The sequence below is a fragment of the Bufo gargarizans genome, chromosome 4, assembly GCF_014858855.1.
Source record: "Bufo gargarizans isolate SCDJY-AF-19 chromosome 4, ASM1485885v1, whole genome shotgun sequence".
NCBI classification, from domain to species: Eukaryota; Metazoa; Chordata; class Amphibia; order Anura; family Bufonidae; genus Bufo; species Bufo gargarizans.
Window position 1 is genome coordinate 158084558 of NC_058083.1, and position 23587 is coordinate 158108144.

The following is a 23587-nucleotide window of genomic DNA, read 5'->3' on the forward strand; positions in this document are numbered from 1 at the left end:
TAGCCACGGAAAATCCAAACTCGGCACAGAGAAGACATGTGGCAGCATCATATTGCTCCCTGTCCAAGGAATTTAATTCACAACTGTGTGTGGTCCAGCTGGAAAAAATCCATGCGGGAGACAAAGCGCTAGTTATACAGTAGTTAACCCCCATGTCTGCAAACCGGGTCTGGTTTTATTTCTTTTTCTCCTTACTAAGTGAAGGACGACATGAAGAGCATATGAAAACAGACTACTTCACCTTATGAGCAAGAGGCTTCCCGTCTCCCAGAGGCTTTCCCGATAAAGCATCAAACAGGTAGATCACTAAAAAATAAAGGAAAAAGATTATAAAACAGTCTAAATGAAAAAATGTGTTTGTGGCCCATAGCAACCAATCACAGCGCAGCTTTCATTATGTTTTTTTTATGCAAAAAAAAAATATGTATGATGTGCCATCATTTACTGTTCGCTGTGTGCAATGAGGTTTTTCATAATGGGGCAGATTTGCTATTGAAAATGGGCCAGTTATTTTGGTGCCCATGCTTTGCACTCCATTCATCAAGTGTTTTAGACACTTTCTTTTCTAACTGTGGTTTATCTGGAAGTGGCATGGCTTCCCATTCCTTTGTACCATGTGTCAAAGGAATTTTCTTTAATTTTTTTGGGGTAAAACTAAGCCAATAAATAAGAGGGGGGGGGGGGGGGTTAAACTTAGACTAGACACAGCAATAGTCTGTTCAAAGTTTACATTGTCTTATCTTTAGACCGTATTAGTAAATCGGAGAATGTATGATTGGTAAGGCAGGCAAGTAAATTTAAATAGGCATTCCCATCTCAGACATTGGGGGTGCAATGTCTGATAGGTGCAGGTCCTACTTCTGGGACCTGCACCTATACTCAGAATGGAGCCAGCTAAGTCCCGGAGGGTGCACCGTGCAAACGCTCTCCATTCATTCCTAAGGGAGCATCGAAAATAGCAGAGCGCTGGGTTGGCTCTTTCAGTCAGTCCCATAGGAGTGAATTGAGTGGTGGCCACACTTGCGCAGTGCGCTTCCCATTTATTTCAATGGGACTTACGAAAACAGCCAATCGTGCTGCTCGGCTATTTTCAGCACTTCCACAGAAATGAATGGAGGACCTGCACCTATCAGTCACTGGAGGCATATCCTAGTGATATGCCCCCAAATTCTGAGATGAGACAACCCCTTTCACCTCACTCGTGGGTCTATTGTTAATTAACAAAGATTGCATTAGGGAGGTGAAATTAAAGCGACTGTCCAGTTGTGCTTTCAAAAGTTATATATTGGAACCGGTAGGTGAAGTTCTCCTGATATTTCTTTCTCTAATATTCTGCTCATCTGCTTTATTTGCTCAGCTCCAATAATGCAGAGCTGTGCTGTGTGACTACAGTTTAGCTACAGTGCCTATAGGGAGTCTATGGTAGTCTGAGACACACCCCCTGCCTCCTCATTGCTGTTTTCTCTCTCCCCTGCAGCTCTGATTGGATGCCGTGTATAAATACAAGCCTGTCACAACCTAGCTAGGACATCAGTACATGTACATGGAAATAGGATCCCTGTTACAGCAAGAACCGAATGATTACCAAACCACCAGTGAGAACTAGATGACTGCATACACTTAAGGCAATGAACATAGGGCTGGAACTACAGGGTCACAAGATTGGTACTGGATGTTTTTTCTGTAAAAGAAGTGCGACATAGATACAACCTGTACCTTAAACTAGGACTTACATTTTTCATCTGTTTTGTCCCTTATAGCGATGGTGTCATTGCTCAGAGACACCGTCTGTGCGTTGAGAATGTCTGTTCTCATACCAGAAACTTTAGGGGAACTGATGAGACGACCTTCATAGGAGTATAAAAACAGACTGCCACCATCCACTAAGAGGAAATGCCTGCAAGAAACCAAGGAAGGAAGTGACCAAAGAGCAGGTTCATTACAGTCAACAATTTGGACATCTCCAAAAGGGAGCAAACAATGCAATGAACAAGAGCAGGAGCACCCAAACCCATGATGTCTGCTACTCCGGAGCCTCCTCTGTGCTTGTAGTTATACTGGACCCAGATTTTCTTCACTTTATTAGCTGCACCGTAGATCAATAAACTGGATAAATCCAACATTGCTGGGTTACACAGCTGAAACTGTGCACAGTTAGCGTGATGATTTGCAGCATTAAAAAAGCAAGTAATCCAGTCCTTAATAGCCGGGTGGAGGAATGCAGAAAGGAATGTCGTTCATTTGTTACAAAACACAGAGCATATGACTGATTGGAAACTGATGCCATAACACAAGCCACGTGCTTGCACAGGCATCTGACACTTGGTGCAGACGTAGTGCTTGCTGCGTTCAAGCCATTCGTCACAGATTATGTTGACGTGTGGCTCAGACGTGCGACTAGGTGTGTTTTATACACACATAAATCGTGACGTACCAATTCACTTCACATTATTGGTTCAGTCTCCATCAGAAAACATAATATATTATTAAAGGGAATCTGTCAGCAGTTTTGACCAAACTATACTGCTGATATCACTAGGCAGGGGCTTGAGAGAGCAGGACAGGCATTGCTTTTTTCATTAGGTGTAGTGAGAATATGAAGTTTTATTCTGCCAGATTATTCTCCTGCAAGTGCCCAGAGTGGGAATTCACTGTGATGTGCTCTCTGCATTGAGGTGCTTCGTAGCTGCTTCCCCCTCTGAGTGACCGTCGTACTGGTCTCCTGCTTGGATGATCCAACAGTCATTTATAGCAGAGGAATAGAGCTGTGAAGCATGGGAGCAGACAGCAATTCACAGTGCACTTACAGGAACAGAACCTATTAGAATAAAACTTCATATTTCTCCTGCTCACTCGAGCCATTACCTAGTGATGTCAGTAGTATAGTTTGGTAAAACTGCTGACAGATTCAATTTAATATATACTTGAATGTCTTATCTGGCAGCCTTATATTTTACCCACCCATCTTTATGCACCAAACTACTGATATCTGAAGAGGAGTTTAATCTTTTATATATCTGTCTAGACTACCAACACAGGCTCCATTGTGGTCTTGTGAAGAACATCTCTCCAATCGATCCTAAACTGCCTGTCCTAATTATTAAAATGCATTACCCCAATACTGGGCTACGTACAGCATTATGGCGGTTAATGGTGCTATATAAATAATACTAATAAAGAGTACAGTAGGTACCAAAATGAAAAAGTCTGTATATATTAGGCAACAGCACAAATTATGGTAAAATAATTATGTAGATAATTCTCTACCTTTCGCACTGGAGGATCAAGCTCACGGTTCCTTCTTTGAGATCAAAGATGAGTGGCGTGTTCCAATTTTTTGTACTAGGGGAAAAGCGGACTATGTTAAGATATTGGTATTTTCACTTTGCAAAACAAATGTTGAAGATGTACAGAAATAATAACGAAGGAAATGTAGAGGTATAAACATACTTCGATCTACCACATATGCATACAGCAAGAAATACATTTTCATTCTGTAATAATGGGTGGACGCACAAAAAAAAAAAAAAAACAGCTTTTCCCATTCTCCATAAAAAAATACCAAAAGATAACCAAAATTGTTATCGCTGCATAAAAATTTTTTACAAAATACTATCACGCACAATGAACGTTGTAAAAATGAAAAATCCCAGTGTCAGAAATTGTCATTTTTTTGTCTCCTCACCTCCCAAAAAAATGTGAATTACTTTTAGGGAACCTGTCGGCAGATTCATGTTACAGACAGGCTCCATCATTAGAAAGAACTAAACTTTAGGGTCCATTCACATATCTGTGTGTGTTTTGCGGATCCACAAAACACGGACATCGCCGGCGCTTAATAGAAAACGCCATTTCTTGTCCGCAACTGCGGACAAGAATAGGACATGTTCTATTTTTTGGGGGATCGGAATTGTGGATCCGCAATTCCGGATTCGGGCAGCACATCGTGCTGCCCCATAGAAATGAATGGGTCCGCAATTCCGTTGCGCAAAATGTGGAACGAAATTGCGGGCGTGTGAATGGACCCTTACTCTGAAATGCTGCATACAAAATACAGTTTTAAAAGAGCCGAATGTGGAGAGAAGTGTCCCATAGAGCAGCTCCAGCCACTCCTTGTTTGGTCAATCAAGCTGAGCCAAGTATGGCTGGAGGCTCTTTTGAAAACTATGTTGTGACGTTTCAGAGAAAAACAAAGGGTGGTGGGGGATTTATCAAGACTGGTGCAAAGGAAATCTGCCTTCATTGCCCATAGCAACCAATCAAATTCCACCTTTCACTTTTCAAAGCTCTTTTGGAAAATGAAAGGTGGGATCTGATTGGGTGCTATGAGCAACTAACCCAGTTTTCCTTTACACTCGTTTTGATAAATCTCCTCAACAATTTTTTATCATGGTAGCCTTGCAGTATTTCACGGTTCCCAGGGTTTGGGCAGCATGGATCTACTGACAGGTTCCCTTTAAGGGGACAATAAGTAGGGTACAGAATACGGGTAAGCTAGGGCTGAGCTGCTGATGCTGAACTTAAAGTATTGTATATACCAACCTCATTCGTCCATCTGATGTTTGTCCAAGTCACAAATAATTTAGTGCAATATAAATTTGACATTTTATTTCAAGTCAGGGAGAGAATTTTAACTCAAAATGGCTTTTATTACATCTCTCCTGCTCAAAAAAAGCACAGCATCAATTAGTGGGTCTGACCTCCACAGAAACGCCGGACGGCTGCGTGTTTATTGGGTATACAGCACAGAATAGAAGATCAGATGACTGAGAAGAACGTACAGTGCAGTGATCTTCTTCACTGTGGAACAAAGAAGTGACTATAAATGCTCCGGGACTGGCCTGTCATGGTGACAGCTGGATTTCACCTTACCACGAGTACACCAGCAGATGTCTCTCTTAACCGTCTGAGTCTATAGACCAGCCTGAGAGACCTCGCTGCTCCATCATACCCATGAAAAGTAGGGTTGTACACAGTCCTCTAATCCACATAATGCTGAGTATGACAAAATGATTATTCTTCAGAAACGGGCATGCGTTTTCTTATCTTTATCTCACAGATTATCCAATAGCATACTTTCCTTTCTAGACTGTATCTAGACATTGTACACATTTTAGTGGAGTAGATGTCATCTTCTACAACCCATGCACATAAGCATAAAGGGCCGACATATAAAAAGGATCTTATATAAAAAAAAACTGAAGCGATTTTCTTTTCTTTCCTGCAGCTGTTCACAAATGTGTTACCCCAACCATTAAGTAGAGGCGTAGATCATGAACTAATAACAATGGGGTGGAGGCCACCCTTTCGCTTTGTAGACTAGGTGACCACACTTAAAACAGAAAGCTACAAAAACAATTACTTGAAAGGTTTTTCTTGGAACGTGTCCAGATGTTTTGATTCTTCAACTTCTCAGCGACGCAGAACGAATTACTAGCGACTGTACCACCTGCTTCCTATGACAGTATTTCAACAAAGGATACAAGCCTGGCATCGCGTCGGCTTAAAAGACCTTCATACCCCACAAGATTGAAAAGCAATGAATCAAAGGAAATGTTTCACAGACAGAGAACTTGCTTACCTAAACACATAACACTGGAGAGAGGTGGAAACTACTAAATATCCATATTTCAAAGATGCCTTAATTACTCGGTCACGGAATTCCAGCAAATCCATGGCATCATTTATGACATTGCGAACCTGAAAATACAGGCAAAGTGTGAGGATGCAAAGGGACTCTGGGTATTCAACATTCTGCAATATGTTTGCAGCAAAGTGGTAGTTGGCTACAGATGCAGGAGCCCAAGACACAATGGGAAAGAATAAGGGGGGGTTCAGTAAAAACTAAGAAAAAGTCTGAAAAAAAAAGTAACATATGTTAAATGAGTGTGTATATATATATTTTTTTAAATGGCACCCCGTGGATGACAGAAGCCACGGCTTGGCACTCATTAAATGCATATTTGTCCTGGTGTATATGTTAAATGTAAGCAATACACAAGATATAAATAAGCCTAGGCTTTAACCTTACAGTGCTAGGCAGGTGTGGAAAAATGCTACAAAGTAAGAATGCTTTCATTAACCCCTTAGTGACCAAGCCTGTTTGGGCCTTTATGACCAAGCATTTTTCTTCCTTTTTTCATGGTCTCGTTCCAAGAGCAATAACTTTATATTTTTACGTCTATATAGCTTTATGAGGGCTTGTTTTTTTACGGGACAAGTTGTAGTTTTTACGGGGTACACATAACTTTCTGATTAACTTTTATTAACTCTTTCTGGGAGGGAGATGGGAAAAATAGCAATAAAGCCACTGCGTTTTTCCATTATAAATTTTACGGCGTTCATTTTTCGTTACAAATAACATAATATCTTTATTCTCTGGGTCAGTACGATTACAGCGATACTAAATACTTATATTTTTTTTTTTTAAGTTTTACTACTTTTTTTTTCCAATAAAACTCCTTTTATTAACAAAATAAATGATTTTGCATTGCCACTTCACAAGACCCATAACTTTTTTATTTATTTTTTCTATGGAGTTGTGTAAAGGCTTGATTTAAGGCTCTATAATGCATTACATTTCAATAGCAATGCTATTCAAAGATTGACCAGCAGGCTGTGCCAGAGAGGCACAGCCTACTGGAGATAACTGCAGACAGGCTCGGGGCCCTGATGGGAAGCAAGGTAAGCTTCCCAACACATCAGCACCCCGGGATCGCATTTTCAGGGTGCTGATGGGAGACAGAGGGAGTCCGTTCCCTCTGTCACCACTTTACATGCAGCGGGCGGTTAAACAGCCCGGATCGGCACTTCTGCCGGTCAGGGCTGTGAGAGCCGGGTCCGCGCTCCCCGCTGCACGGGGGAGCCGTGCAGCGCTTAGACTGAGCCGCCGTAAAAACGGCCCCTTAGTGACCGCCGTAAAAAGGCGTATGGGTGGTCACTAAGGGGTTAATAGAAGTGTTAAAAGTTTAAATGTATTCTGCAGCAGGACAAAGACCCCAAACATACAGCCAACGTGAACAAAAGAGGTATCTTCAGTGTAAAGAAGAACACAGAGTCTTGGAAGTGATGATATGGCCTCCACAAAGCCCTGATCTCAACATCATAGAGTCTGTCTGGAATCACAGGAACAGACAGAAGGATCTGATCAAGCCTACATCTACAGAAGATCTGTGGTTCGTTCTCCAAGATGTTGGAACAACCTCCCTGCCAAGTTCCTTCAAAAACTGTGTGCATGTGTACCTACAGAACTGATGGGGTTTTGAAAGCAAAGGGTGATTACAAAATAAATATTCAAACATTGATTGGATTTTGAGGTCTCTTGTCTATTCACTTAGCATTTTGTTAATTGATAACAATAAACTATTAAAGTGTGCCTAAATGTTCAACTAAAACATTTCTAGAAAATGTTAGAAATACCCTAGAATTTTTTTTTCTCACATACTTCATGTATTTGTCTTCAAATTTTACCACCAAAAGAGATCCCTGAAGTACCGGTACTATTCACCACAGCGCACAGAGTACGCATTATAGATTTGTATTATGTGCTATCCGGACAGGAGCACATCTCCCTGCTCCAGCCAGACTATTCGTGCAGGATCCCCAGCACTGCTATGTCCTATGCAGAGGTTCCAGCGGAGCGCAGCGAGGACAGACAGGAGTTCTGCATATCACACTGCTGCTCCTGTCCTCGCTCTGCACAGATCATCACAGTGCAGGGTATCCTGCACTAATTTTCTGTGGCACGGAGATGTACTCCCATGGGGACAACACTCACTGCAGGGCATATAGTAAAAATCTGAATCTGTACACCGCATACATGGCTGTAATGAATAGCGCTTCAGGAGGCCCAAACTTTGGGGGTCTCCTGTGGTGGTAAAATTAGAATATCAATAAATGAAAATTATTTTTAGGGTATTTCTAACACTTTCAAAACATTTATTTGAACAGGTTAGCACTCATTTTTTTATGCTTTTTTTACTTTGCAGAATATTTCCCACACCTAAAACCTTTGCACTGCACTAAACAGAATGGGAACAAACACATTTTAGCTAGAGAGACTTTTTAGAGTGTTACGAATTATAACTCCACCTGCATAGCTCGTCTCTTGGTTAAAGTTACTTCAAAATTCTTCCATTCCCAGTGTTGCTCAATGACATGAGCAAAGATAACGTGACCATTCCCACAAGCTCCGGCAACTTGGGTTCCGTCTATCGACCAAGCAAGGCTGAAGATACTACCAGTATTCGGTTTTTCCAAAGCATAGGACCACTGGAAGAACATAAAATGATAAAGCAATTATTTTAAAAAATAATAATAAAATAAAAAAACAAAATAAAAAGATCAGGTCAACATTTTCTCTTTAGAAACAGTGGGTGATCAAGACATTTTAAGATGGAACATTCAGCTCTTGCCTAAGCACACCTGAAGCAGCTGGACATCAGACAGCAGATGAGTCGGTGGCAGAGGTCAAGGCTGCTTCAATGAATAAGAATAGGAGATGACACGACAAATGGTTGAAGTCTGCTAGAGACATTAGCAATATATGCAGGGCTGTTAAGATTGATCAGAAGAAAGACGAGGCAAGCTTACCAAATAGAGCTCAGATGCAAAGCTAATTATAACACTCAATCAAAAACTGAAGAGGAACTTTATTCAATAAGTAAGATGACCCAAAAAAATAAAAAATAATCCATCTGTTTATAAGACAAAATATGTCCAAATGCAAAAGGCTGGACTCATCGCTTAGTGCTTTGGGGAGGGAATATTTAATGTGTTTGCCATATTTAGCCCTGTAATTTCTTTTGCAGTACATGCGAACCCAGAAAATATCAAACTCCTGGGAAGCTTGTCAACTTTGGGAATATAAATATAATGAGGGGAGACAAGTGTAACCGAGAGACTCGGGTGAAATACTGCAAGTCAATAGGCTTTATTAAGATACAGTACTGGGACAAATCACTGGGCGTTGGCGCATGCACCAAGCTTGGAAATTGAAAAAAAATATATATATATAAAAATTAAAATAATGACTAATAATTGGATGACGTTAGGCCAGGTGGTATGAGATTTCTAGTTTCATTAGAAATAATCTTAAAAAAAAAAAAAAGTTTAAATCTAAGTACATGAACCGTCAAATAAAAAGCTATTAAAAATTTGATGAAATAGAACATTTCTTGAGGCAATATACAGACGCTGAATCGGAATAGCTGTTCCACATATCATTTCCGTGTGCAAGTGCACTCTTGGATTGTTCTTAGAAAGCGCTAAAGCTTGGTATAGCCTCCCATGTGTCTAGTGGAGGATTTATATCAAATATGGGAGGAATTATAGGAGCTTAGCACTTGTACATAATAAATTCTGTGGGCTAACGGGACAGTAATAATTACTAAACGAGTCCTGTGATGAACTCCCACGGGTTTTTAAACGATTAGAAATCTGACTCTGATATGTATTGAAAGTTTGGCACAACAGAAGGAAACCTCTTTCTAATCAGGAGGTCTACGATTTTCGCGACTGTTAACAAGCGTAAAAAAGAAAAGTGCGCAATCAAAGAAGGAACCACACATCACTGTACTGTTACCGACACATTAAAGACATGGCGTGCACACAATCAACAAAAAGAAATACCAAACTTCTATTTTTACGATGCCACCAAGCCATGTGCACACAGTTCTAATATGTAGCATCCAGAAACTGCTGACACTACACAAGTTTTATGTAGGAGTTCTTCCCGTATAATGACTCCACTACACTCTACGGTATATACAGGTGAGACTCGAAATATCAGAATATTGTGCAAAAGTCCATTTATTTCAGTGATGCAAATTAAAAGGAATTGCACTAATGCAGCTTAAAATCAGAACTTTCTGAAAAGGTTCAATATTCTAGACTCAAAGTGTCACAGTCTAGCCAGCTCATTAATCCATACCCCCTGAGCAAAGGGTACCTCAAAATTGAGACTTTGGGGTTTCATAAGCTGTAAGCCATAATTATCCAAATTATAACAAATAAAGGCTTGAAATATCTCGCTTTGCATGTAATGAGTCTGTCTCATATGTTAGTGTCACCTTAAGTTGGATTACTGAAATAAATGAACTTAGCACGATATTCTAATTTTTCAAGTTTCACCTGTAGCTGTAGACTAAATTCTATGGGGCTATAGTATCATTACACGCATAAAGGTCCCATAAAGTTGCTGTGCGCATGAGGGTGAAATATTGTGTGTTTGCAAATGGAAATAATGACAGCAGAACAGTCAAAGCTAAAAAAAAAACAAAAAAACAAAAACAAAGTAGTACTTTGTATTCTTCTTATTGAAACAGGTTGGGAAAAAATGCTAGGAAAACCCACTCGGGGCAGAAAATGCTGCACTGTGTGAATGGGACATTATGTCAGGAAAGGCCCTTTCACACTTGCGTTCGGAGCGGATCCGTCTGGTATCTGCACAGACAGATCCGCACCTATAATGCAAATGCTTAGATCCGTTCAGAACGGATCCGTTTGCATTACCATGAACAAAAAAAAAAAAATGATAGTGCAAACGGATCCGTTTTGACTTTACATTGAAAGTCAATGGGGGACGGATCCGTTTGAAAATTGAGCCATATTGTGTCAACTTCAAACGGATCCGTCCCCATTGACTTACATTGTAACTCTGGATGGATCCGTTTGCCTCCGCACGGCCAGGCGGACACCCGAATGCTGCAAGCAGCGTTCAGGTGTCCGCCTGCTGAGCGGAACGGAGGACAAACGGTGCCAGACTGATGCATTCTGAGCGGATCCGCATCCACTCAGAATGCATTGGGGCTGTACGGATCCGTTCAGGGCCGCTTGTGAGAGGCTTCAAACGGAACTCACAAGCGAAGCCCCGAACGCAAGTGTGAAAATAGCCTAAGCTTGTCTGCTTTAGCAACTACTGGTATCCCCCTTGCAATACAATTCTACAGCATCTTTTCTTAAAGGTTACGTACCCCTTCAGAGACAATTTTTTTTATGATTGCATTTTACTCATTTTGGGCCCAAAAAAATGTAATTAAAATTATTATTATTCTTTTTTTTTATATTGAGTCATTTTGTCACAAAGGGTTAACTGTCTAGTAGTGTGAATCTGACTTTTTACTTCACTTTGTGCCACTCATGTAATAAACCTTAGGGCTCGTTCACACGACACAGCTTTTTCAGAGTTTTGTGGGCCGTTTTTAATAAATCAGTTTTTCCATTTCAGTAGTGTTTCTGGTTCCGTTTTTCCATTTGGCATATACAGTATACAGTAATTACATAGAAAAAATTGGGCTGGGCATACCATTTTCAATAGATGGTTCCGCAAAAACAGAACGAATACAGAAGACATACGGAGTACACCCCGTATGTGTTCCTTTTTTTTGCTGACCCATTGACTTGAATGGAGCCACGGAATGTAATTTGCGGGCAATAATAGGACATGTTCTACCTTTGAATGGAACAAAAAAAAAAAAAAAACTGAAACGGAATGCATACGGAGTACCTGCCGTTTTTTTTGTGGAACCATTGAAATGAATGGTTCTGTATACGGACCGTATACAGAAACGCAAAAAACGTTCGTCTGGCACTTATTTAAGCCAGATTTCTATCAGTAAGATAAGAAATGAGCTACAGTGTTTCTAATGTCAGAGAGCAGAGATAAGGAGCCCGTCAGATTAGCAGGCTGATGGAGCACAGAGAACATTCAGATCCCTCTACTAGAGCATTTCAGCCCTGTGCATATTTGTTATGAAGACCAATTTACCAAATATTTTTAGCTCAAAATATGTACAATGCAATAATTAAAAAAAAACTGCCCCCAAAGGTGTACATAGCCTTTAAGACTGTAGGTTATGCTATTCCTTTATTACTCTAGAACAGGGATCAGCAACCTCCGACACTCCAGCTGTTCTGAAACTACAAGTCCCAGAATCCTCCTTTCATGTCTATGGGAGTTTATAAAATGGACAATCAAATGTGCATGCTGGGAGTTGTAGTTTCACAGCAGCTGGAGTGCCGAAGGTTGCTGACCACTGCTCTAGAAGTTATGCGTGAACTGTTAGTAGGTTATAAAAAAGGTCCAGCTGGGTGTGTGTCCCTGCACAAGCTGACAGTGGCACCCTGTGCAGGGACACAACCCTACTGGTAACATCCAGCTGAACCCTCATTGTAAACTGCTAGAAGAAATGGGACAATGTAGACATAAGAGTAGATGCTCCAGAATGCAAGTAGTTACTAAAATAGTCATTTCAGGAGGGGTTGCAGGTCCTCTTATAGAGCTCTCTTTAGTTAGAAGGGTTCACAAGGTATCCTGAGACCCTGAGGAATCAGCTGTAAGCTGAGAGGAACCTGAACATCCATGTTTAATTGTTCTGTGTTGCTCCCTCAGTGAAAATTGAGTATCTCACAGTCCTCATTTAAACCAATGACCTGTCTGTGTAATCCATGGACTCCTCGAGAGACGGTGTTGGTCACGCCTCCATTCTGACTTACAGATGAGGGTGCTGAACTACAGTACTTAGGCTTGTTTCACATTTGCATTATGCATCTCCGGCTGGGAAGCAGTCTGCCAGAAATGTCTGCATCCGGCACGGGTGGATGCGGACACCCGCCGGCCCCATTCACTATAATGGAGACCGGTGGAGATCCAGCTGCAACCTGGCAAACATGCAGGAAAGCAACCAGATGGAAACCGCTGTGCTCAGCAGTATTTGTCCGTATGCTTCTCGCCATATTTGCCGTGCTATGGCCGGATAGCCGCCGGTCTCTTCTATAGTGAATAGGGATGGATGGCAATGGGTTTGCTTCTGGCAACGCCATAATGCAGAGATATCCGGCAGCCTGTTCCTGCCGGAACACCATGCCTGATCTCGTTAATGCAAAAATGAAACAGGTCTAACCCAGAATTCCCTAAACAGGTGAGAATTTTTTTTTTTCCCCCAGAAATCCTTTTAATCCGTTCCTGACCGCCATACACATATACACATCGGCAGTCGGGTAATTAAAGATGGTGCCTGATTGAGAGCGCCATAGCCGCCAGGTGCCTTCTGTTTTAAACAGCAGGCACCTGGGACTGATGTATGCACACGTTTAACCCCTCAGATGCTGTAATCAAATGTGACCATGGCATCGGTGAGATTAGAAAAATGCCGTGCAGTGGCTATTCCTAGCGAGGATCAGGGGAGCTGAATAGAGTGTGCAGCAGGCTCGGTGAATGATGGCTGGGCTCCATAGTAACACAGTGAAATCTCATAGACCTCAATTTTATCAAAAAAAGGTTTTTAAAAATATTAGTAAAAATTTTAAAAAAATATATACCCTTTTAAAATCACCCCCCTTTCCTCAAAATAAAAATACAGAAACAATTAAAAAAAATAAACATCATGGGCATTGCCACGTGCAAAAATATGTATCTCATAAGGAGAAATGGAAAAAAAAGTCTAAATGGTCAATTAGCTTTTTTATTTTTGGTCACTTCACCTACCAGAAAATTTTTGAGCCCTAAGACAGCTCCACATACATAAAAATAAAGAGATTATGGGGGTTAGAATATGGCAATGCAAAGCAAAAATTGGTTTTTTTCAAAGTTTTTATTTTTTGTCACTATTAAAACATAACTAATACATATGTGGTATTGTTTTAATCGTACTGACCCGGACAATGAAAGTAACAGGTCAATATTACCGCAAAGGAAATGCTGTTATAATAAAAACCCATAAAACTGTGGCAGAATTTTTATTTTTTTTATAATTCAAGATAGGTCATTTTAATTTTCATACTGTCCCCTGTTGTGCTCTACCTAAGCTGCGCTGAAGGAGGCCCTTTCCAATATGTGCGCGCCTCACCTTTGTGATGACATGCAACAGCGAGCCAGCTTTAACTCATAACAACAAATATAAAAATACAAGACTATACAATATGGCCGATTCATGGAAACTGTCAAACAAAAACTCAAGCTTCCATTTTTCAAGAGAACTGTACAGAATGGAAACTGCGCTATGATTGGTTGTCATGGACAACAAAGAATATCCCTGTTGATCATAATTCTCCTCCATATTGTACTCATATTCCAAATGGTTGAGAATATTCTACAATTAAATTAATTTCTACTAGGTTATATGACAACTTGTGGCTTGCCCAATTTTTTTTCCTTGACATAATTTTGACAGATGAATAATTGTAAACTTCATCCACCTCTAAGCAGGACAGACTGTAAAATGCATCTGAAAGTAATCAGCATAGGCAGCGACGATGAAGTGTGGTTTGAAGAACTGAATAAGGGTCCATTCACACGTCCTGTTTTTTTTCATCCTGAAAAACGGTCCGTTTTTTGCGGATCCGTTGTTCCTGAAAATGTTTCCGTATGTCATCCGTATGTCATCCGTTTTTTGCGGATCCGCAAAAAACGGAAACATGTATACATTTCAATAATCAAATAAAGTTGTTTGGATTTCTTTGAAAAAAAATTGAAAAAATAAAAATAAAAAAAATTTGTTATGTGTTTCCAGGAACGGAATCCGCAAAAAACGGATGACATACGGAATGACATCCGAATGTCATCCGTTTTTTGCGGATCCATTGACTTTGTATTGTACCAGGATCCGATTTTTCAGGACAAGAATAGGACATGTTTTATATTTAAACGGACATGCGGAACGGAACAACGGAAACGGACAGCACACATTGTGCTGTCCGATTTTTTCCAGGACCCATTGAAAATGAATGGGTCCAGATCTGGTCCTGATCTGTTCCTGAAAAAACGGAACAGATCAGGAAAGAAAAAACGGACGTGTGAATGGACCCTAAGCCTAACAACTGCAGCAAACCTCAAATTGACAGAGGAAGCTATAGATAAAAAAAATAAAAATAACTAAGGCTAAATTATTTCAATAGACCACGCTCACATGGAACGTGCAGGGGTGTTTCATGGGGTTCTCAAAAGCAAATGAGGTTTTACTTTTATTTCATAATAAGCTGGAGATGTGTACCGGATGTAGGTGCCCCATGCAGAACATTTACATTCACAGGTGGTTATAGGGGACCCAAATATAAAGTCTTGGGCATGAATGCAGTTGAAGAGCTTGTTAGGAATGGCTATATTAATAAAGTAACAGGTTAGTAGAGTGATTTGGGCCCAATATTTTGATCCTTATGTTCTACTAAACCGGGATGGATCTGAAACAGAAGAAAATTGTTTAAAAAAAGAAAAAAAAAAAAAAAAAAAAAAAAAGGGGCAAAACCCTGGTTTTGGTCTAAGATTTTTTCTTAACCCCTTAGGGACACAGCCTTATTTCACCTTAGGACCAGGCCATTTTTTGCAAATCTGACCAGTGTCACTTTAAGTGGTGATAACTTTAAAACGCTTTGACTTATCCAGGCCATTCTGAGAGTGTTTTTTCGTCACATATTGTACTTCATGACACTGGTAAAATGAAGTCCAAAACATTTATTTATTTTTTTACATAAAAAATATCTAATTTATCAAACATTGGGAAAAATTAGCAAATTTCAAAGTTTCAGATTCTCTACTTCTGTAATACATAGTAATACCCCTAAAAACTGTGATGACTTTACATTCCCCATATGTCTACTTCATGTTTGAATTATTTTGGGAATTATATTTTATTTTTTGGGGATGTTACAAGGCTTAGAAGCAAATCTTGAAATTTTTCAGAAATTTACAAAAACCCAATTTTTAGGGACCAATACAGCTCTGAAGTCACTTTGCGAGGCTTACATAATAGAAACCACCCAAAAATGACCCCATTCTATAAACTACACCCCTCAAGGTATTCAAAACTGATTTTACAAACTTCGTTAACCCTTTAGGTGTTGCACAAGAGTTATTGGCAAATGGGGATTAAATTTGAGAATTTCATTTTTTTGCCTAATTTTCCATTTTAACCCATTTTTTCCCCACTAACAAAGCAAGGGTCAACAGCCAAACAAGACTGTATCTTTATTGCCCGTTTACAGAAACACCCCATATGTGGCTGTAAACTACTGTACGGCCACACAGAGGGGCGTAGAGTGAAAGGTGGGCCCTTTGGTTTTTGGAAGGCAGGTTTTGCTGGACTGGTTTTTTGACATCATGTCCCATTTGAAGCCCCCCTGATGCAACCCTAGAGTAGAAACTCCATAAAAGTGACCCCATCTAAGAAACTACACCCCTCAAGGTATTTAAAACTGATTTTACAAACTTTGTTAACCCTTTAGGTGTTGCACAATATTTAATGGAAAATAGAGATACAATTTCAAAATTTCACTTTTTTTGCAGATTTTCCATTTTAATATTTTTTTTCCAGTTACAAAGCAAGGGTTAACAGCCAAACAAAACTCATTATTTATGGCCCTGATTCTGTAGTTTACAGAAACACCCCATATGTGGTCGTAAACTGCTGTAGGGGCACACGGCAGGGTGCAGAAGGAAAGGAATGCCATACGGTTTTTGGAAGGCAGATTTTGCTGGACTGGTTTATTTACACCATGTCCGATTTGAAGCCCCCCTGATGCACCCCTAAAGTAGAAACTCAAAAAAAGTGACCCCATTTTAGAAACTACGGGATAGGGTGGCAGTTTTGTTGGTACTAGTTTAGGGTACATATGATTTTTGGTTGCTCTATATTACACTTTTTGTGCGGCAAGGTAACAAGAAATAGCTTTTTTGGCACAGTTTTTTTTTTGTTATTTACAACATTCATCTGACAGGTTAGATCATGTGGTAATTTTATAGAGCAGGTTGTCACGGACGCGGCGATACCTAATATGTATACAATTTTCTTTTATTTATGTAAGTTTTACACAATGAATTCATTTTTAAAACAAAAAAAAGTTTTAGTGTCTCCATAGTCTAAGAGCCATAGTTTTTTCAGTTTTTGGGCGATTATCTTGGGTAGGGTATGATTTTTGCGGGATGAGATGACGGTTTGATTGTTACAATTTTGGCGTACATGCGACTTTTTTGATCACTTTTATTACCTTTTTTGGGAAGTAAGGTGGGCAAAATTTCATCATAGTTTTTTATTTCTTATTTTTATGGCGTTCACCGTTCGGGTAAAGTACCATGACCGTTTTCTAGATCAGGTCGTTACGGACGCAGTGATACCAAACATGTGTAGGGAATTTTATTTTTTTCATTTTTAATCAGTGATAAATGTGTTTTTAGATTTTTACTTTATTTTCATTTTTTTTACCCAGACCCACTTGGTTCTTGAAGATCCAGTGGGTCTGATGTCTGTATAATACAGTACTGTATAGGGTACTGTACTGTATTTTACTTACACTTTGTCTGAACAGATCTATGCCTTTAGCAGAACCATGGACAGCAGGATGCCCGAGAAGGCGTCCTGTTGCCATGGGAACCTTCCCCGTCTGCTCAGTAGTGGCCAGAACTGCGCAGACGGGGAAGAGTAAGGACGGGGCTGTCTCCCTCTCCTTCGGGGGGTTGCAAAGGCACAGCAGCCCCCCGATGGGAGAGGGAGGGAGCTCCCTGAGCTGTTAACCCTTTCCATACAGCGGTCCATACGGACCGCTGTATGGAAAGGGTTAAACGGCTGACATCGCGGCACAGATGTCAGCCGTTTATACCAGGGTGTCGGCAATGTGCTGACACCCTGGTATACCCACTAGACGCCAATGATTATTCAAGGGGAGGCGGGCGGGGGATCGCGATCCCGCCTGCCGCACCACCCGCAACCCTCCCCCTGCACCTCCCATAGGGCTCAAATCACTCAGGGGTGCGGGGGGGGGGGGGGGGGAGATAAAGGCATATTTTTTGAATGCTAAAGTTTCTGATCCCTGCGGTCAGGGACCGCGGGGATCAGAAACTGCAGAAATCGCAGCAAACCGCAGGTACCCCCCTCCCCCGCGCATTTAGCCTAGGTGCCTGCTCAATGATTTGAGCAGGCACCGGGTTCCGATGACTGCCAGCCGCACGGCAGTGATCGAAAATACACAGGGCGTACATGTGTCCTTAAGTACCAGGACACAAGGGCATACCTGTACGCCCTATGTCCTTAAGAGGTTAAAGGGAACCCGTCACCGGGATTTTGTGTACAGAGCTGAGTACATGGGTTGCTAGATGGCCGCTAGCACATCCGCAATCCCCAATCCCCATAGCCTCAATTAACCTGAGATGAGTCCTGTCCCTGACTCATCTCACGTACAGGACTCATCTCAGGTTAATTTGCATATGTATAAAATCATTTTTTAGACAATAAAAGCACACAGAGCTATGGGGACTGGGTATTGCGGATGTGCTAGCGGCCATCTAGCAACCCATGCCCTCAGCTCTATACCCAAAATCCCGATTCCCTTTAACAAATCAGCACTGTGTAAACAAGGTCTTAAAGGGGGGGAAAAAAACTCATGTGATATGTCAGACATTTTTATTGGGGGTATGGGCTTAAGGACAGTTTGTAGGACTAGTATAGTAACTATACAAATGTAAAAATGGAAAATTAAATTTTGTTACAGAGGTGTCATCTATGTCTCTAGACAGAAGCTAGCTGACATAGGAAGTACCTCCTCCTGCACATTTGGCACAGGAAGAGGTAGTTACAAATGAACAGCAGTCGGAGGACAACTATGAAGAAACATATTGGAAACAAGTAGTCTGTAAATTTTTGTTGGGGGTGGGGGCAGGTGACAAAGATGACTGGTACTGTATGGCAGTGAATCTGTGGTTTCTGGCATGTGTCCTTATCCTATTATATGGAAACAGAACTCCTTGGCCTACTCTAATATATTACAGATTAGGAAGTGAGCAGCATGTACTGAACTAGACACTAGGGACTGAACACCATATTCTCCAATATTAAGCAGATCTTAAAACTAGGGCCTGAACACCATATGCCATGTAGCACATGAAAACAAGAAGCGGAAAGGGTTCTAAACCACCCCAAGAACAGAAAAAAGGAAGTGATTTATCTTCATATCATACCTAATACCCTGAAAGCACATGGGTGTATGCCACGCAGGTAAGGTAGTTTATCTATCGTGATGCCTTTAACTCATAAAAGAGGTTAAAGAATGAAGGTTAAAAAGTTGCCACCTTGGGATTTTTTTTTCTTGCTTTCACCCGATCCATAAAGATTCCCATTTCCAACAGGGCTTGTAGAAAGCCTAGGAATTTAAAATATTGCGTTTAGCAGTTTTTAAGTGGCCATGTAAATCATAACGTGGCTAGATTCTATTGTGAAGACACATGGAGTGCGGCCAATAAAATCAACCAGACAATATAAAAACCTGCTGAAGAAGCTATTTAAGGCATGAACACACACAAAATACTCCTGGCCGGGGCGCTGAGTAACGCAGAATATAATGGATCATCGTGATGTATTTTTGGTTATTAATGATACTTTGGACATCTGGGACATAACTCACACTTCATTTAAAGTGTATCCATTGTAGGGAAAAAGGAGCAGCTGTAACAGCAACGTGGGAGGTGGGAACTGTTATCGATTCAATTTTTTTACCACCAATTAAAAAAAAAGGGCAAAAAATAAATAAATACTAAAACCTGCTGGTGTACTAACTCAAAACTGATAAAATATTACCCACATCAGAGTATTATGTAATCCAAAGCCTGGCAAAATGGTGGTCTAAAGGTCGGCAAGTTTATATTTAGTTGGATGCTTTTTTTACAGGTGTAATTGAAGTATACTGTAGGGATCAGAGATCAAAATGGAAGATGATAAGAAGAGAAAAGCAGGTTTCAAAAAGAGAATATTTCTATGTAAAGGTGGCCACACACATTCCATTAATGTTGGCAGAACCCAAACATTCAGAAAATTGCTTTATGGCAACCCCACGATCAGGAGCAGACCTCAGTGACTTCTATGGGAGATTTATAGGCGTGCTCTGTGACCTGTGTACAAGGAAAGAATAGATAAGCTCTGACAATCACCTATTGTGAATGGTGGATCCGGTCTTATCTATACACAGAGGTGATATCATTACAGGCAGGATTAGAACGACAGATAAGCAGATAACTACAGTAAAGTGATCTGTACAGACTAAGAAGTGGCACCTAGTATTAGGCTTAGTGGCCAGTGAGAAAACTGTAGGATTTATATTTTTTTTAAAACATAGATACTGACATGGAAAATGCTTTGAAAATAACAAACATAAAAATGTGATTTAAACAATAGGTCACGTTCTGGTGATACATTCCCTTTAAAACCAATCGGCCCTTGTTTCAAATGCCATTACACAGGCAGAAAGAAAGTGCTATGACTGCGCACCCCCCATACTTTACATGCAGTCAGCAGCATATCCCGTTTACACAGGCATAAACAGTCCGATCAGCCGACAAACCCTCGTTGGCAATTATCAGGAATGAACATTTGTGGCTCACTGTGTTAGCTAATCCTAAACTAAAGGGGTTGTGGGGGGGCTGTCAATGAGGTGGATGCACATGCTCGGTTCCATCCTTCAACTGTAATAAACAAAGCAACTGGGGCAATGAATGGGGGATCTCTGGATAATAATAATAATCTTTATTTATATAGCGCCAACATATTCCGCAGTGCTTTACAGTTCAGGGGTTCAGTCATAAATAACAGCAACAGACAAGTCAATAATTACAACAAGAGGAATGAGGACCCTGCTCGCAAGAGCTTACAATCCATGAGGAGATGGGGGTGACACAAAAGGTAGAAGTGCTTGTTTTGTACAATGGTCCAGCCATCTTGGGAGAATAGGGGAGCAGATATAAAGCTGCATGAGCCGGTCACAAGCTGATATATGAAGTGCTTCAGGGTGCGGTGGAGGACCAGGTTCAGGGAATGGTAAATGGGCTGTATATGGCGAGGAGTTAGATCAGGGGATGTGATAGGTCACCCTAAAAAGATGTGTTTTTAGGGAGTGCCTAAGGGCTCTTTCACACGAGCGGATGCCGTGCGGGTAATCCGCTGCGTGAAAGAGTGCCAACCCCTGCTCTGGACAGCAGAGACACGGAGCATTAACATGGACCATAATGCTCTTTGCCTCTCTATGATCTTTTTACTACAAAATCACAGTGAGATAAAGTTGTCACCGTGATTTTGTAGTAAAAAGGTCACAGAGAGGCACGGAGCATTATCAATTATGTTAATGCTCCGTGTCTCTGCTGTCCAGAGCGGGGGTTGGCACTCTTTCACGCAGCGGATTAGCTGCACGGCATCCGCTCCTGTGAAAGAGACCTAAAACTGTGTATGTTGTGATTTAGCCCGATTTCTTGGGGTAGGGCATTCCAGAGAAACGATGCAGCTGGGGAGAAATCTTGGAGCCAGGAGTGAGAGGTTCGGATTATTGTGGAAGTCAGTGGTAAGTCATTGGCTGAACAGAGAGCACGGGTAGGGTGGTAGACAGAGATGAGGGAAGAGATGTAGGGGGTGCAGCACTGCGAGGGCTGGTTCTAATTTTGTTATAAAAAGATTTTATGTACTATAGAATGTCTGATTTTCATTCTTCACATTAATCGTGGGATAAACCTTTAAAAAGTTACATTTTACTTAGCTATAAAGTGAATAAAGACTTTTGAGGTATCTAACTAAAAACTGATTCTATAATCAAATGTCATGTTTTTTTCCTGATCCAAGCAAACTACACAACAGAATGTCTAAAATTCAATACCCGCACTCCTCATACAGAACATACCTACCAAGTCCTCGACGCCTGCGTACCTCCAGATCCCTGCACGGCCACCGCTGCACCTCCCCGTCGTGCAGATCACAAAATCCAGCGACGGGGGGGGTTGAGCCAATAGCAGTGCGACGGTGACCTCTCCCTTCAATCACGTGTGACATCAGCCCCCATTGCTAGATGTTGTAATCTATGCAGCGGTGGCCGTGCAGGGATTCGGAGGGACGCAGGCGTCGGGGACCAGGCAAGTATGTTCTGTATGAGAGACCTGGGCATTTCTGGGGGTGTTTACAGGATCAGACAACCTCTTTAAGCTCTGTTCACATTACATTCGGCATTACATACATAGGCCGTTGACTCTCTTTGTGAAAACATGTATACCACACAGTACATTTTATAGTCAGCTCATACATTCCAACTTTTTCTGTGAGGACTCCAGGAGATCAACGGGTCTGTTGCCCACAGCAGGTTTTTTTTTCCTGCTTTGGCGTGGCCCTTTTATCGGGCCATGCCCCCTTATCCCATGAACTACTCTCACTTTGCACAACACACCCAACTCTTGAGTGCACTATGGGCCCTGGGACAGTGTCTCACGATCCAGTATCCAAGCGCCAAAGTACATGATGGGCGGCTTTTTGGGGGGAAAGCAACCCTCCATGCTGTGCCCAGTAGACTTGACAACTCTTCCAGGAGGTCTCCTCTATTTCTGGGAGTTTCCTGGATGTTTCAGAAGAGCAGGCAAGTATGAATCAGCTACAAAGATATACCTACGTATACCAGACAAATGTACACCAAAAGGGAGGAACTTATCATTCCCCCCACACCAGTTTTGTGGTGTAAAAAGTCAGACACTGTTTGCAACTTAATGCCACTTGTCACCCTTGCCACTTTCCCAAAAAGACTGAAATTTGTGATGAGCGAAGCGAGCTACAGATGTTACATCCGAAGTCACTTCTCAGAAAACTTCAGATTAATGCTGTATGGAGATCCAATGAGCCAAAGTCAGTTATTCGCTGAGTCGAGTGGGACTTCATTGAATAACTTTGGTACTTGATTTTTAAAGTGATAAACCACTTTAAAACTTGAAACCGAACTCGGTTGTACGCATTTTTTGCTGGGGATTGCCGTTGTCTGCGGACCACATGCAGAGGAATTGCTCCCCCGGTTATAGACAGAGTCTGGGTTTGGAGAATTTTCACCCGTTTAGGCTACTTTTTTCAGTGAGTTGTTGTCTTTATGTGTATGGAATGTGCCACTTTATTGTGTTGGTAACGTTCTTTTCCGCCTGGTAGCTTCTGTGTCACATGGTCTGTTGTGGGTGCGGCTCACAGCTTTATTTTACCTCACAGTGCATGGGTGATACCACTATGGAGGCATGTGAGAGCCTGGCTGTGAGTTGGTTGCTAGCACTGTTCAGACCCTGTTCACACACCATGGGCAGGTTAGTGGTAGAACCCCATGCGTGCTGAGACACCGCGACGTGGTGCATGAGGGGCTCCGATATGTTCCTGACTGGAAGATATTGGCAAAGTTCTCAGCTTTTAACATCGGCCTGAGGAATTAGCTGGTATTGTCAGTTGCGTATCATTTTGGTGCATTTTTTTCAGCAAACTCAGCTTTAGTTTCGAGGTACCAGTCGGTACCAAGTTTAATAGTGTTTTTCCACTTTAAAAATCAACTACCAAAGTTATTCAACAAAGTTTTGTGCGACTACGCGAACAACTGACTTTGGCTCAACGGAGCCCATACATTCTAATAGTGTACGTAAGCTCACTTTGCTCATCACTAACATGAAATCTACACCAGCTAGAGGATGACGTGGATTTCAGTCTAGGCCAGGGTTTCTCAACTCCGGTCCTCGGGACCCACCTACCAGTCTGGATTTGAGACTATCCCACAGAATGAATACCTGTGGTAAGTCCTGATGCATTGATCACCTGCTCAATACTAAGGAAATCCT

At 41.3% G+C, this 23587-nt stretch overlaps 1 protein-coding gene across 4 annotated transcripts in view; it reads right to left on the reverse strand.

Moving 5' to 3' along the window:
• The window catches only part of IFT80 (intraflagellar transport 80), a 125754-nt gene that overhangs the window by 38183 nt on the left and 63984 nt on the right, over positions 1 to 23587 (reverse strand). For all 4 annotated transcript variants that reach the window (XM_044292056.1, XM_044292054.1, XM_044292057.1 and 1 more), the window contains 5 exons: positions 8092 to 8271; positions 5582 to 5700; positions 3268 to 3342; positions 1734 to 1897; positions 242 to 306 (listed from right to left, as the gene is read on the reverse strand). In XM_044292056.1, the coding sequence (XP_044147991.1) occupies positions 242 to 306; positions 1734 to 1897; positions 3268 to 3342; positions 5582 to 5700; positions 8092 to 8271 (603 nt within the window). The remainder of the gene's footprint in view (positions 1 to 241; positions 307 to 1733; positions 1898 to 3267; positions 3343 to 5581; positions 5701 to 8091; positions 8272 to 23587) is intronic.